We start from the raw sequence: 15040 nt of genomic DNA on the forward strand, positions 1-15040 counted from the left end.
AAAAAAATATCAAAATATTTTTTATTAACTTTCTTTCTTTTAAAGAGACATACTATTTGTAGGTGGACTACAACAGGATGCTACTATTGGTCTCATTTATTTCCAGGATTATACAGAATTCAGCAGGAAACATAAATAAAGACAATTAAACAGAAATTAAACGGTGCAAAAAAATATTCCTGATTGTCAATCTCTGGATTAGAATAATGAAATCTCCACAACTGGGAGAATTTCTTATAAATATAACAACATTATTGTATTTTACTGCCAAACATTTAGGCTTTAAAGAAAACCCTCCAAATTTTTAACATGAATTGCAAATTCGGGGTTTTCAAATTGCAGACTAAACCTCCACCAGTGTGCAAACTTTGCAGCTTCTGAGGTTTTTTTTTTGTTTGTTTTTGTTTTTTAGAAAAAGCACAAAGGCATCTTTCAGTGACACACCTGGGGGGAAAAAATAGTTTTCCATGACACCAGGATTTTTAAAATGAAATGTTTTGTAGTGGTGAAGAATTCAGGACACCCAAATTGTCAAAATTATTTTGCCACCAGTGCAGACCCTTGTGAACAGCAGTTCTCGCTAAATGCTAAACCAAATCCACGTGTCGGGGAACCTTTAGGCCCAGAGGCTGCATAAAGAACACTGCCATGAACAAAGCGTCCTCCTGACACAATGTCTTCTACAAATCCAGGTATATTTGGTGATGATTGGGATATTTGCCATAATACTGGAGCAAAATCAAAACGGAGAATCTTTTGTCAGCAGATGGAGAAACAGAAGACAAATTAATATCCAGCATGTCGCAGGATTTACATAGACACATATTGAAGTATTTGTGAAATAACGCTATTAACCTGTAACATGTTTTAACTGTTTTCAGGCCTATGAAAAAATGCAACTATATAGAACCACAAAACTTTGCTGAAAACTAAAAAAATATTATGGTACAAAAACAAAAATAAATACTCTTTAATCTGCCTTTCTGATCTGCAAACACACAAGAAAGCTAAACCTGAAATGGTTGATAAAACCAGTCCCAACGAGTATCAACAGCAAAGTGGCCGAGTTGTCAGAAAGGGTAGCACTAATTTTTGGATTGGTAGTAGCAACAGGTAACTTTCCCACAGTGAACAATTAAGGTGCTGAAATCTGAATTACATCCCTGTTAGTCTCAGTCACAATAAATGAAGCTAATAATTTTGCATGAGAAGAGTCATTCTGCTCTCTGACATTTTGTTAACTACTCCCCACTCAAAGGTATGTGCAGCTTCGGCGCCACATGTTGGCTGGAATGTAAACTGCGGCGTGACAAAAACCTTCAAACGTTGAAAGCGAGAAATTCATCTTGCGGGACTGAAACGGCGTGAAGCACATCAGTTTTAGGCAACTATTTTCATCAGAAGCCTTGGAAGAATCTCAGAATACACAAAACTGAACACCTAACTCATAAGAAAACAAAACGTTTTTCTCTATTAAAATAATTTAGTCACAAACCAGGCACCCACAGGTACACAGACTCCCACAGTGTGCCGTTTTCATTAAACGCAGAACATTCCCTGCCTGCCAAGAAACACACTGACCTCGGCTGAAATGTAAGAAGAAGTAATACATGGGTGTTACCCGTTTTTTTTTTTTGGAAGCCGCTGGTTAACAGTGTGTTCTCGTCTTAGCACCCTGAAGCGAGCTGTGACTAATCCCAGCTGTGAGTTCAGAGAAGTCCAGTGATTTGTTCACCGACAGTTTGGTAAAAACATGTTAAAACTAGTTTCTTTCAATGCATCAAACTTGTTACTGACATAAAGCTGCAAAATATACATAGGACACTAATTCAGTCATTATTGTTGAAAAAAAAAACATTAACAGTATAAATATAACTCTAGCTTAAAATATTCCGTATAAAGAGATGTGACAGAGCGCCACCATCGGATTTTTCTCTGTATTTACACGTACAATGGACCTGCTTTTTCCTCAAGTCATCGCACACTGAGCAGATATCTGCAGGCTGATCTTTCATGCTACTGTTTGTTGTCCATCCAGGAACATTCCCAGGTGTGTGTCCTGAGGCCAAGTGCTTGGGTTTAAAAGTAAAAAGTAAAAAAAAAAAAACACACAAAAAAAACAGGACAATATTGCGCTGGGAAATCCTCAGTTGTGTCCCTCACTGATCCATCCGGAGGGCCTGAGGAGGAGTCGGTATGTCCAAGGTGCGCCACAGGTGCCGAGTTTCAGCCGTTCCATCTGTGGCCGGCTTTGGAAGAAGCAGGTGAGCCGGGGCGTCACTCCAACATGGCATCCAGCTGGTCCGCCAGGTCGTCAAACATGTTGCCGATGTCGTCCAGAATATTCCCAGCTGCCTTCACCGAACTGCTGCTGCTGCTGCAGCTAGGAAACAGGCAGCAGACTGTCAGGAAGATTTACTTATAAAACATTACACTGCCTGTCTTTAAAGTGACATTAGTTCAAGTAAAAAAAAAATTTTTTTTGTTCTGCAGGATGCTACAACAAGTGGAAATTGTTCATTTGTTTCATAGAAAATACAAGACATTAGACATTTGGGTATCATGCATTTTGGAGACATTTGGCATAACTGGGCTTAATTGTCTCAGGTATGTAGATTTTGTCATTGATGCTGTTGCAGATTCCCAAGTCCCACTGGTTTTCAGAATTTTAAATGGAACTTTACTAAACTGAGTTTGATCTGAGTTTCAACTCCTCAAGAAGTAGCGTACAAATGTCCTTTGAAGGCAGGAATGTAGGTCAACATAATGTAGCAGCTCTAACAACTGGTGCTTGTACCTACATTTTTAAACATTGTTCACGACTGAGTTCAGAAAAGATCTTTCAAGAAAGTTCTGCTTGAGAGAGCATGTCCGTACTGTTCAGACTCCAAGTATCCAAATGGTGGTCCGTGGTTCAGACCCAGACCTAAATGGAGTCTTTTTAGCTTCAGATCGAATTTTGATGACGAACTTTGACCTGTTTATGTCCTCCCACATGAGCTGCAACCCAGTACAGAAACTGAAACTTCTTACCCATCCACACTGCTGCCATGTGCGAGTTCGTTTTCCACCACTTTGAGAGCAGCCTCCAGTGACGTACTGGTTTGCTCCAGTCTCTTTTGGGCCAGAACCTCCAGACCTGCTACACCAGACAGAGATCCCCCCGATTTCCTTGACTGATCTGACGAGGCCGAGTTAGGGGAGTAGGAACTCAGCGTTACGGAGGATGGAGCAGGAAAACAGACGCTTTGGATTATCTGGAGATTTTTTCCTGAGGAAACAAGAAATTCTGCTGTCACATCTAATATACCCAAGTTGCAAAGATGCAACAGAAGTATGACAGTTACCTCCTGTTGAAATGGGCGATGCGTTGGACGGAGAGAGCCTTGATGCAGTGGCTTTCTGCGGACCCTCCGGCTTGGACCCAACTGTCTGTAAATGTGTACCGGGCTGAGGGCTCTGCATGCCTGTCTGGATGTGAAAGCTGCTGCTCAGTTTTGGAGAGACAGTGTGTATCTGCACACTGGTCAAATTTGGAATGGCTGTTTGCGCGGTAACCCGCAGCGTTGGATACATTTTTTGAGGGCTCATTAGACTGCCGTTGGGGGTTTGTTTTAGAGGAGTGGAAGGTTTTGAGGATACAGGAGGTTTTGAACCTTTGCCCACAGAGCCAACTCTAAGGAAAGCATTCCTTGGTGTCTCTGCCTCTCCTTTATTTACACCTCTGATTTCAACATGTGGGTGTGGACTGGTAACCAGCAGGCGGTTTTCCTCTTGGTTGGGAGTAGTAGCCTCTTCTGGTGTGGAAGCACCTTTGTCTTTGGGTTTGTGCCGTCTTTTTACCGTATCAGACTCTTTTAGGTTGAACTCCGGAGGCTCCAAGCTGTTTTGGGTCTGAACTGGACCATCTGTTGGAGACCTAGTGTCGGTGTCTGCCTGGGTAACAACGGCTATCCTGGGTCGTTGTTTGATAGTAAGGTTGCCTTCTTCGGCGAAATGTAGATGGTTCCCGGAATTGGTCTTTGGTGACACAGAAGAACTCCTAGATAGCTTTTCACTTTTTCTTGCTTTCAGTTTCTCTTCAGTTGTTTCCTCTGTACTTCCACCTCTGTGTCTGTCAGTATCTCCTTCTGTCCTCTCACTTCCTACCCTCCTTAAGCCTCCCAAACCCAGAGCAGGGACAGGTTTGGAATGCTGTAGAATAATATGCGATGATAGTCCATAAGAGATTGGTGAGGAAACTGTACTGGGAACAGGTGAAATGTGAAAGGTTGGTGGTATGTCTATCCTCCTCGATGGGCTGCTGCAACTGCTGCTGCCTTCTAGCTTGGCAGCGATGCTCCTCACACTGCCTGCACTGTCTGTCTCTACCCCGGCCTTCAACTCTGGCTCTACTGCCTTGCTGACTGACTCGCTGTGCTGTCTTGTGGGACTTCCACTCACTGAGCTCATCCTCTTGGGCGGCGGGGGAGGCGGACCTTTGTGTCGAGAGCGCACAGCGAAGGAGTGGCTGCGGTTGACTTGGCGTGGGGGTCCTGAGGCACGTCCCGGCCTGCGAGACAGCGTGGCGTAGGGCGGCATGGTTACGGAAGAAGCGGAGGAAGAGGGAAGAGGGAGGTCATCGTCTTCGTCAGGCTCTCCGTCGGACAGAGCGTAGCGAGTCAAACTTTGGCTGCGCTTATTTTGTGACCCTCTCTGAATGTTGTCCCCTTGGACCTGTGAGGTTGGGGGTCTAAGTATAGGGATGGCTCCTGGCAGGGGTTTAGAAAGAACTCGTGGAGGGCCATTGACAGCTGCTGCCTGAGCCTGTAGGTGATTGAAGTACTTCTTTGTGGGAGAGGGATGTGGGGATGGCGATGATGGAGAAGAGGGAGGCTGGTGGTGGGGGTGGTACTGAGGTTGATAGAGGCGGTTGGGGGACTGCAGGTGTTTGGACTTGGGCGGAACTGCGGGGCAAGCAAAGCGGGGCATCTTGCTTGGGGTTAGCGGAGGTGTTACGGTGGAGAAAGGGTGTTTCTCTGAGGCACCGGACCAACTCTGATGGTCCCACATCTCAGCAGACATCTGCTTACTTCTACCTCCAGGGCTGCTTTGGTTGTTCTTGGCCTCCTCCACTCCCCCAGTACCCAGTTTCTCCTCAGGCCTACTAGACGTTCTGCTAGAACACAGTGTCATTTGGTGATCATGGGAATTTCCCGAATTTGAATTTCCCGACCTCCCTGAGCCCCGCGAACGCCTGCTTATGCTTTCTTGACTGACAGACATGGCAGCTATAACAGCAGAGGGGGGAACTCCTCTTATGCCGAAAGCCTCCGACACCGATCCTCCCACCTTGCCCATCATAGCGCTCTGCAGCTCTGCACTCAGCTCACAGTCCTGAAAGGAGAGGAGAGCCCTGGGGGTGCGAGGGGAAGGGCAGCAGTTTTCAGATGGGGCATCAGAGTGTCCATGAGAGTGGACGATGTGCGTTGGTGTGTGTTCAATAGCCACCAGCTCTAGTGCAGCCGGTGGCTTTCTCCTGAGAGTTCCCTCTCCCGTCCTGTCAACCTGATTACGAGAGCGCTGCAGGTCACAGAGTCGTTTCACAGCCAACATTAGCTTCTTCTGATGACCTGAGGTGGAGAGAGACTTTCTTTAACACCGATGATTCATCTTATGCTGAGCTTAACTCAAAGGAGGATTTTTTCAGTCATGGTGAAGGTCCAAGAAATCAGATTCATTTTCTCACCCAGTTTGGTGATTCCTATTTCTTGTAGGTCCTCCCAGGTGATGTCCTTAACAATCGCAATGGAGTCATAGCCATTGTCACACAATCTCTTTTGGTACTGAGGCAGCCCAATCACGCTTAGCCACTCCCCCAAGTCCGACTACATCAACAAACACACAGAGGGAGCAGCAGAAAGAGAGGAAAAGACTTTTAATTTATTACACTGACTCGTATAGAAAATACAGCGTCTTTTTAAGAGCGGTGAAGAATTTGTGTGGTTTTAAATTATATATATATATTTCTCACGGGAATGTAATCTGGCAGCCACTCAGGGATGCTCAGCTTGCTGATCTCTGATGAGATCTTCTTCCTGTGGCCCGGCTTGGTCACGCCGATAGCAGTGAGATCCTGAGGTCAAATTAAAAAAAAAAAAAGTACATGGATGTTGCAGCAAAAAGAATCCGTACCAGGTAAGTTACAGACATCTTACTCTTTTGTTGACGTTCATTTACGTTTTTTTTTTTCTTGTCAATTGCAATGGCATAAAAATGGATTACATTATATGAAGTAGGGATTTGAGTAAAGCGAGTAAGAACGTATACAGCAGAAATTAATGAATTATAGAATTTGTAAGTAGCAATGGTCTTGCAATGAGTCTTGTTACATGTAGCTCAGGTACTCTGTTGTTAGCCTCCACCCTAAACGGGTTGCTAAGCTAGTCACTTCAACATATCCATCACTTTTTGCACTTATCCTGTTTCATTTTAATTCCAGCACCTCACCAGGGACCTGACGAATCACATTTGTTTTCCAAAGCAGTAACTACTGTTAGAAAAAAGTTGACAATAACCTATGAACACTGAAACCTAAGCCCACCTCAGGAGTCATCCTGCTGATGGTAGGTACGTCGTATCCCGCTCTGATGAAGTTGGAAGTGTACTGCTCCAACTGGAACTCACACAACCACTGGTAGATGGCTTCAGAGTCCTAATGGCGCACAAGGGAAATGTTTTTGGTGCTTTTTTAAAAAAAAGAAAGATGTAGTAAAAGGAGTCAAACGTTAAAAAAACAAACCCTCACCTTGCCCTCCAGAAGCTGTTCTGGTCTGATGAAGCCTTTCTGAGGAGTGCTGTTGGCCTGTCGGCGAGAACCACCTACAAAACACACATCGTCAATCCTGGGGGATGACAAATATTACCCGGTTCAACTAAAGAGACTAAAAAAAGACAGAGGGGGGAAAAAAAATCCATCATAACAAAAGATTCAAATTTGTTTAGTGTTTTGTAGGCATTGCTGCTAAACACAAGAAGAAATCAGCTTACGTCGATTTAAGCAACGCTGCTGAGTGTTATTGGGTCTCTCCAGGTGTGTAAAGGCTTCTTATCTGATCTAAGGAAACTCCTGACCCGTCTTTCACACATTCCCAGAAACATCTGAGGAATGCACCCTTTCCAGGCAATTTCTTTACTTTTAGCTCTTGTTGTGGCCTGAGGTCAACCTGTTCAGGTTTAATCATTCAACCGTTTTTTTCTGTTTTTAATTAGTCAGCTCACCTGCCAGGATCCACGTTTATAGTTTGGACTAACCACACAGCAATATTCCCGACATACGTAGTCATAGTCAGCAAAGTACAATATGTGTTCAGATGACGCCCATTTGTCAGAGTAAAAGTACCTTTTGAAAGGACATATTGTTTAATTAGGCACATGTTTTTTTCATTGGTCTGGTGTGATTTTATAACTTAAAATGTCATATTTTCTTTACATCTAAATGGAAAATTGTCATAATTAGCATAAATAAAGTCTTCAAAATATCCATCTGTGTGTAATTTCACTTAGTGATGAAGTTCCTGAAATACATTATCCTTCCAACATTATACTGTATTCTTCATTCATAAAAGACTGCGGTCTGCATCCACTAACACTGAGCTTAGCTCAATATTTGCACTTGCCCTTTCCCAAAGCAAATGGCAAAATATGCAGCCGCAAACATGCTTGTCAAGTTCTGCAGGTGCAACCAATTAGCAACCTTCTTCTGCAGCTATTTTTACTTCCCAGAGAAATGAAAATCAGATTAAATACATGCCACTATCTATGCGGTGTTCTTGTTAGCGGCATAACTGACTGTCTTCAGAAGTCACCTAATCAACAAAGAGAGTTCACCTGTGCATGAGTTAACCTTTGCATAAATTCAACTGTTTTTGTATGAGGCGTGTCAGCGAACATCAGTGAACAAGCAGCACCATGACGACCAAGGAAAAGAGCATGCAGGCTCAGAGATGAAGTTGGCTAGAAGTTTAAAGCAGAGTTAGGGCGTGAAACAACACCCTAAGCTTTGTACGTCTTCACATAGTGTTCAAAAAAACGGAAATAGTATGGCTTAGCTGAAAACAGAATGAGCAAGGAGATAATTAATCAGAGAAGCAGCTAAAATGACCTAACAGTGATGGTTAATGCTTTTTGGGTGGTTTTCTTTACTTTGGTATGGGCGTCAGGGCCCCTGGCCACACAGGGCGGTAAACAGCACCTACAGAACATATAATTGGCCTTTAGATTGAGTCAAAATGTCCTCCTCAGTTTTTACTCTCCACAAAACCTAACAAAAACTGAGTTTTTGTAAGCATGAAAGAGAAAGACAAAGCCATCACGTTTGCTCTATGCCACATTGTATTTTCCCCCCCTTGTTTTTATGTTTAATTGTCCTCTAGGACCATATAACAAAAGTTACTTCTTTTGCTGCTCATCCACAACCTGAGTTGAAAGGAATAACAAAATCAGAGATCACGTTAAATCCAAATCTGACTTCTTACCCTTGAGGAGAACAGGAAGCTGCAACACCCCTGCCGTCTGGCTCTTCATCCTTGTTTCTGCTGCACAGCCATTTCTGTAAACTAACTGCGTTGCTCGATTCCCACCCTCACTTTTACCCTCCTTCTCCTTCATCAGACGGATATGTTTTGCTCCCTCTGCTTTTAGCTCCTATCTCTTATCTCCGATCCCTCCCTCCCACTCCTCATCTCCCTGCTCCCTCACTTCACCCTCCTCGCTTCTCAGCCGTCGGTCGACGGAAATCCTCCCCGGCTTCAAAGTGAAACACCTGAACGTTTTGGAAAGAGGCTCGACTCCAACCCCATCGAACTCTGGTGATGGCACAGCATTTTTACCCAATCTTTCTGCAGAGAGTTATGTAAGGTTTGCAGGCTGAGAGAATAAGACGGTTTTGTAGGTTTTAGATGTGAGCTGAGGTAAGACTTTATTCCCTCCGTTTCATTTCCTTTCCGACTGACGGTAATAACAGCTGACCGCGCTCCTGTGTATTGTGGTCACATTCCTGAGGTAGAAGAAAAACCAAGAGATCCTGGAGGTGTAACTAACATATTATCTTCAGATTTGATAGCATTGACCATCACATTTGCCTTACATCATGGTCCAAATACTCTTTTCAGTTAAGTTTACCTAGCTTTTGTTCTTGAATTGTTGCGATTGAGACAAGGGAGAATGTTTTCATTGGAGATTTCAAAAGTAAAGTAGTTTTCTAAAAACAGCATGTTACAGTGAAAATAATTACAAGTTTTATGCAGAAAAATGGTTTTTCTAAAAGTAATAAACAAACCAAAGGCCTTGAATGCATCACAAAATGCCCCCAAAAAACGATAATGTTTATGTCATTATTTTTTATATTTATTTGAAAAGCTCAGAGGAATTCTTCTGTGTAATTTGCCAGTAGAAAACAAACATGGAATATTGATTACAGTCATATTGTAATAATAAAAGGATAAGCTGATCAAAAAATACTGTGAGAAGTTTACAGGCAGAGTTTACGTCACGTTAGGTATTTTTCTTTTTGCTCAGTTTTTCGTGTACGAAACGAATGTCCTGATCTCGTAACTGACCCACGAAGCAGACGTGTCCATTGTTTTCAAAACAACTGAACTCAAGTTTGCAATGGCCTCGTTTGTTCAAGAAAAGGAGTTTATTTGTACCTCCATCCAGGACAGATTTTTTTATCTGTTTAATGGGAGTCTGACAGGAGGATTAAACTGTTAGAGACTCCAATAATTCAGCTTATGCTTTCAGAATAAAACAAAACCGTTTGGGGAGAATGAAAAATATTCATGAAGTTAGTAAAAGAGAGTTGTTAAGGGTTAATTTAGCCTCAGAAAATGAAAGAAAATAATTTTTCAGATTCAAAGTCTAAATCCATAACTAGAACTGGGATGAGGAAAACAACTGTGCGACTCACCATTGCTTTGGTCGGCTGCTGTACTGTGGACCTGTTCTCCAGTTTCACCTGCAGAGGGAGCCACCTGCACACACAAAAATGTCACTGAACGTCTCTGGTTTTCTTACTTTTAAATGCTGAGTAGCAGAAGACAGACAGAAAGGTTTCCGCCTCACCTTGCCAGCGTCGGCGTGGTGGCGGATGTGAGTCCCGTTCTGCTTGCGGCCGCTCTCCGAGCTCTGGCCGCTGCCGGCGCTGCGGCTGCTGCCCACACTGCCTGTGCTGCCAACGCTGTTCCTGTCGCCTGACGAAAGACGATGCAATAACGCAAAAATGACCTAAGTGTAAAGTAAAAGCTGCTGGGGGGGATGTGAGCACTGACGAAATGAGCGAGGGTTTCTTATAAATTATTTTCACATGTCAAGTCCAGCTGGCAAGAAAATGCTCGGGATGAAAGCTGAAAAATCAAAAGTGGTGATAAAGCTTTTCTTCTTAAAAGGTCTTTATTGCACAGGCATCTTCTCCAGTTTGTGCTGCTTCGGCTGTAGCCGTTTTCTCGACATCTCTCAACATTTCTGTCTCAAAGATTCAAAATCATCAGACACGTGTTCATTTACCTTTCCTGGTGGTTAAACATAGAATGGAGTTATTCTGAGTGTTTACCCAGGGTGGATACAACGTACAACTGAAATGAATTTTTTTCTAAAACGAACTGCACAGTGTGTGGGAGATTTCCTCTAATGTACAGTTACTAAAAAATATACATAATAGCTCTTACAGTTGCATATAAATTAATCTACATATTCACATAAGAGGCACTGAAGGTTCTAGGATGTATGTCAACTTGGCAAGAGACCATGACTGCAGCTGGTTGTGGCTCTTTGGTAACATATAGGATTTCTTTAACAGCGTTCACTGGATTGACCAATAGTCAGAAAAATATGAAGATCCAAGGGGAGGCATGAAATCTGAAGAAGGATTACAGACGTACATGAGTTGCGAGACTTCTGGACTCATTTTTAAACACCTATAGATCCCAAGGTTAAACAATTATATGTAAGTCCAAGTTATTCAGGTGTTCTAAAGTCTGGAAGGTGACAGCCCATGTTTAGGAATAATCCAGAAACCGAAAGCCTGCAATGAGCTGCAAACTTTTCAAACACAGGTGTGGCTGTCCAAATCATCATGGTAACCATAAAATAAGTCCCTGCTCCAAAATCAGCACCTTAAACTTGACTGAATTTCTCGGCGACCCAGCTGGACAGCTGCAGAATAAACTGTTAGGCCCTGATGTACAAGGAGCGCAAATGGAGGAGTCAAGGTGAAGCTCTTTAACTTGGTTTTATTAATCCCAGAATCCAGATTATTTTTTAGGTATTAGTTAATCAGCAATGAATCAATAAATGACCAGGCAAACAAATCAGACGTAGCACCTGCTGACCACTTACCATTACGTTCTCCTGCAAGACAATTCTGGTCGTGGTTAGAGGATTACTGCGACAGACGGGAGCCAGGGATTTTACGGGATGGTTAATGTAAGGCCAGGACGTTGGGGTTGAAAGTGCTACACACAGAAGTAAGCTGGTACAGAAGTCTGGCTAAATGGTGGGACTGGTGGATGTCTGAAGGCTCACACCGGGTTAGGAGGTTGGATAGTTTGAGGCGTTAGATGGTTGACATGTGATTTGGGGGCCACACACTCTTACCAGTGGGAGAGCTCCTTAGGACCCAAATGTCCTGAGGGGGGGTTGCTGGGGCTGAGAACTGACTGGCCGGTGAAGCACCTAACAAACACACACACTTTAGACACACGCTACGTGCACTCCCTGCGTCTTGCAGGGGTGGAGCTGGACCTATGGAGTTGCCACTGGTCACCAGAGGAGGGCTGAGTTAGGGAGGGGAGTGGGACTGGAGACCGGTGGAGAGAGACATGAAACACAGCAAGAAAAAGTTTTAAAATAAAGACAATTTGGATGTTTTTTGCAGCTCTGGTATCATTTTATAGGGCGACAGTGGATCAGTGGGTACTGGGTAGAGTAGTCATCTTGCAGCTGGAGAGTCATAGGTTCAAGTCCAGCTTCTTCCCATCACRTGGTGATGTATTTCTGGGCAAGACACTTACCTGCAAGTTGCCTACTGGTCTGCGTGTATATTGGTGTATAAATGTGTTTGTGTTTGTGAATGCGAAATGGTGAATCAGGGTTATGGATTTGTGGATTTGTTTTGCGTTTCTGTCATTAGTGTTAAATTTGTAACGCCTTTGTTTTGCACTGGTGTACTGAGCCACCATGTATTAGTTTGCATTTTCTAGGAGTGTCCCATTTTAAGTAATTGTGGACATAAATTGTTGTAAAAATTGTACATTTTTGTGTGACTTTTAATTGATCATATATTATTTTCTGAAGATTCCTATAACAAACATTTTTATACACATTGTGGCCTAAGTATGTGWWAAGTAAACCAAAAAGCATTTGCTCCAAAATGCCYAGAACTTGAAAAGGACAAAATGGTGAAGTGGCATCTCTTCATCTGGCTTGTTTTTGTTTTTGTTTCTTTTTGTTGTCCTGGTTACGCCTGCTTTTGCCTCTAGAGTAAYCARGTATAATCTACTCACAATCAACTCAAAAGTAGTCTTTAAATATATGATTTACTTTGTGTGATGAGAGAGACCTGACCTGGATGGACCTTACAGTTCCATACTAGTAAGTCAGGACATATTTGAACATTTTTTTGTTCCAGTATTTTAAAAAGTTTAATTTGATGATTGCKGCTCATAAAACCTCAAATTCATTTTCACTGCGGATTGSAACATTACATCAGACCAATAAAAACTGATTTGTTGTGTTATGAAGATGTAATGACCTACCCTAGGAAAAATTCATTGAGCTTTCCCATGCGTGAAACAGACCCYCCGTGGTCTTAAGGAGACACTGAGATCTGCCACAAGGACGGTAAGTCTCAATAGTTAATTGCTAAAGAAGCTGGTTGTCATCAGAGGTCTGCACGTAAACACAATAAGGGAAAGTTGTGTGTAAGGAAACAGTGTGATGCAAAAAAGGTGCACAAGTTTTGAGAGGTCTAGGAAGCAAAGTGAACTGAATGGTTAGGAGAGTCTTTCAGTGTGCGGACGGCAGCTGGAGGCAGAGTGTTAAAAGCCATCACCCTCTGATGTATCCAGGACAATGAAATCAGTTACTTAACCAGTAATTCATGTAAAAGGAGCACCAACAGTKTAAACACTATATATACAGTAATGCAGCGTTTCCCACAGAAAACTTGCTAAGCCTGGTGGTATGAGCGCCGGGGCAGTCATCGTGCAGCCCACCATGTTTTTGACTTAAGAATTTGTTAGTTGAATTTGAAAATATGACTAGATAATTATGTGTTAATGGAAGATATTATTAGCAATACCTAAACACCAACTGTATAGTCTTAAAAAAGGCTAACAAATAACTGATCCGGCATTTCATCCTAATTCAAATGTTTGTTGTTCCTTTATTTGTGACTTGTCACTTTATTTGCTGAAGTTGTTAGCATGTAAGACCAGTAAAGATCCTCAGTGGTTACAGAAACTGGTGTATAAAAAAACCCCTACAACAAATAAACAATTCTTAGCCTGGTGGGGGCACAAGTCAMCCCTGGTGGGTGGCCCGAAAGGCTTATAAAACTCTGGGGGAAACCCTGGCATTGAGTATATACAGTACACRGATGTACTTTTCAACATGCTGGCATGTCTGTAATAAAAAGCCTTTTTGTTTATTGGTCTGATATAAAATGCCMTATTTTAAGTTTGAAAGCTTGAAATATCTTATGTGTATAATAAAACTTTATATTGAGTTTCATTATTTTAACTGAATGAATTTTAAGAAAACAAATAAAAAGCATAAAAGCAAAWAAACCTGCTGACCATTCTTGATAAAAAAAACAATACATCTGAATCCAACAGAGAGAAAGAATTTACTCAATATGCTGAACAACTCTGCAATTTTTGTATATGTAATTAAATTCAAAAACATGCTACTAAAGGTTATTATTAACCGTTAACAACCTTTAGTAACCTTACAGTTTACCTCAAACCCCTATTTTGTWATTTCTCTTGGTCACCAGGTGTTTGTATTTCATGTTATCATTTTGTATCTGTTTATTTCTTATGGCAGCCAGGTATTATAAAATAAAGATATATTATTACCAAAAAAGCACACTGCACCACACTTAATTTGGTCTACACTAAAGGCAAACAAATAGACTTAATACCCATGTAATACATATCTATTAATTTCATGTGGGTAGATTGTTATATGGCAGTAATAGCAGCAAACGCAACAAACTGACACCTTATTGTTGGTCTATTGATTATTCTCCCTCATTCGGAGGCCTTGTTGATATGTGTGTGTACCTGCRGGATCATAGCCGAGGATGTATGAGTCGTCAGTCTGAGGGGCGGGGCCTGAGGGAGGAGGTCTGGATGCAGGATGCGGTCTCTGGGATGGCATTGAGCCTTGGCGGGAGAGAGCACCCCCTAGGGACAGGGGAGACATGTGCAGGTTGAGGGGTCGGGTCTGAACGAAATGCGTGCATGGGGGAAAAGGTTTGGAGCTCGAACATTTCCTCATGTATATGCAACAGCATAAATCAGGACAAATCCTCTCTGGGGTTACATAACAAGCCGCTGAATAGGAATGTAAGATCACAAGTTGCAGAGAAAGAGACGGAGCTCGCTGACTCTTTTTGTGCTGATGCCGCCAACATCACAGGGCTCACACACTCAGCTGAGTTTGCTCTAAATGCAAAGTGCCTGTAAGTCTTTTTCTGAGTCGAACTTTCATGTCTTCCCCCCCTCATCCGTGAGCGATGTATGCACAGCGACTGCACACACAATCTCCAAGCAGAGACTGYGGGGGGCTTTAGCACTGAGCTGACACTTTGCAGTCTGGGAAGCAGTAATCCTATCAATGTGTGTCTGTGTGAGTCGGAACGCTTCGGCTCGTGCATATGCAACTGTGCATCTGCGCCTGTTGCGGTCGCTCGACCTCTCAACCTATGAATGTCGGTGGCTTCACAGCAGCAAAACAAGCACAGGGGCTCCAGTTGCTTTCAGTCACTTAGATCAAA

At 42.7% G+C, this 15040-nt stretch overlaps 1 protein-coding gene across 1 annotated transcript in view; it reads right to left on the reverse strand.

The window, feature by feature from the left end:
• Positions 1–4: 4 nt before the first annotated feature.
• LOC103481904 (CASK interacting protein 2) overlaps positions 5–15040 on the reverse strand; it is a 70016-nt gene continuing 54980 nt past the window's right edge. The window contains exons 8-18 of the mRNA XM_008437707.2: positions 14325–14447; positions 11635–11712; positions 10105–10232; positions 9950–10013; positions 6788–6861; positions 6584–6694; positions 6014–6115; positions 5729–5867; positions 3348–5612; positions 3034–3271; positions 5–2383 (exon numbers count right to left, since the gene is read on the reverse strand). Of these exons, the coding sequence (XP_008435929.2) occupies positions 2278–2383; positions 3034–3271; positions 3348–5612; positions 5729–5867; positions 6014–6115; positions 6584–6694; positions 6788–6861; positions 9950–10013; positions 10105–10232; positions 11635–11712; positions 14325–14447 (3428 nt within the window). The 3' untranslated portion in view covers positions 5–2277. The remainder of the gene's footprint in view (positions 2384–3033; positions 3272–3347; positions 5613–5728; positions 5868–6013; positions 6116–6583; positions 6695–6787; positions 6862–9949; positions 10014–10104; positions 10233–11634; positions 11713–14324; positions 14448–15040) is intronic.

Source organism: Poecilia reticulata, linkage group LG19 (assembly GCF_000633615.1).
Source record: "Poecilia reticulata strain Guanapo linkage group LG19, Guppy_female_1.0+MT, whole genome shotgun sequence".
NCBI classification, from domain to species: Eukaryota; Metazoa; Chordata; class Actinopteri; order Cyprinodontiformes; family Poeciliidae; genus Poecilia; species Poecilia reticulata.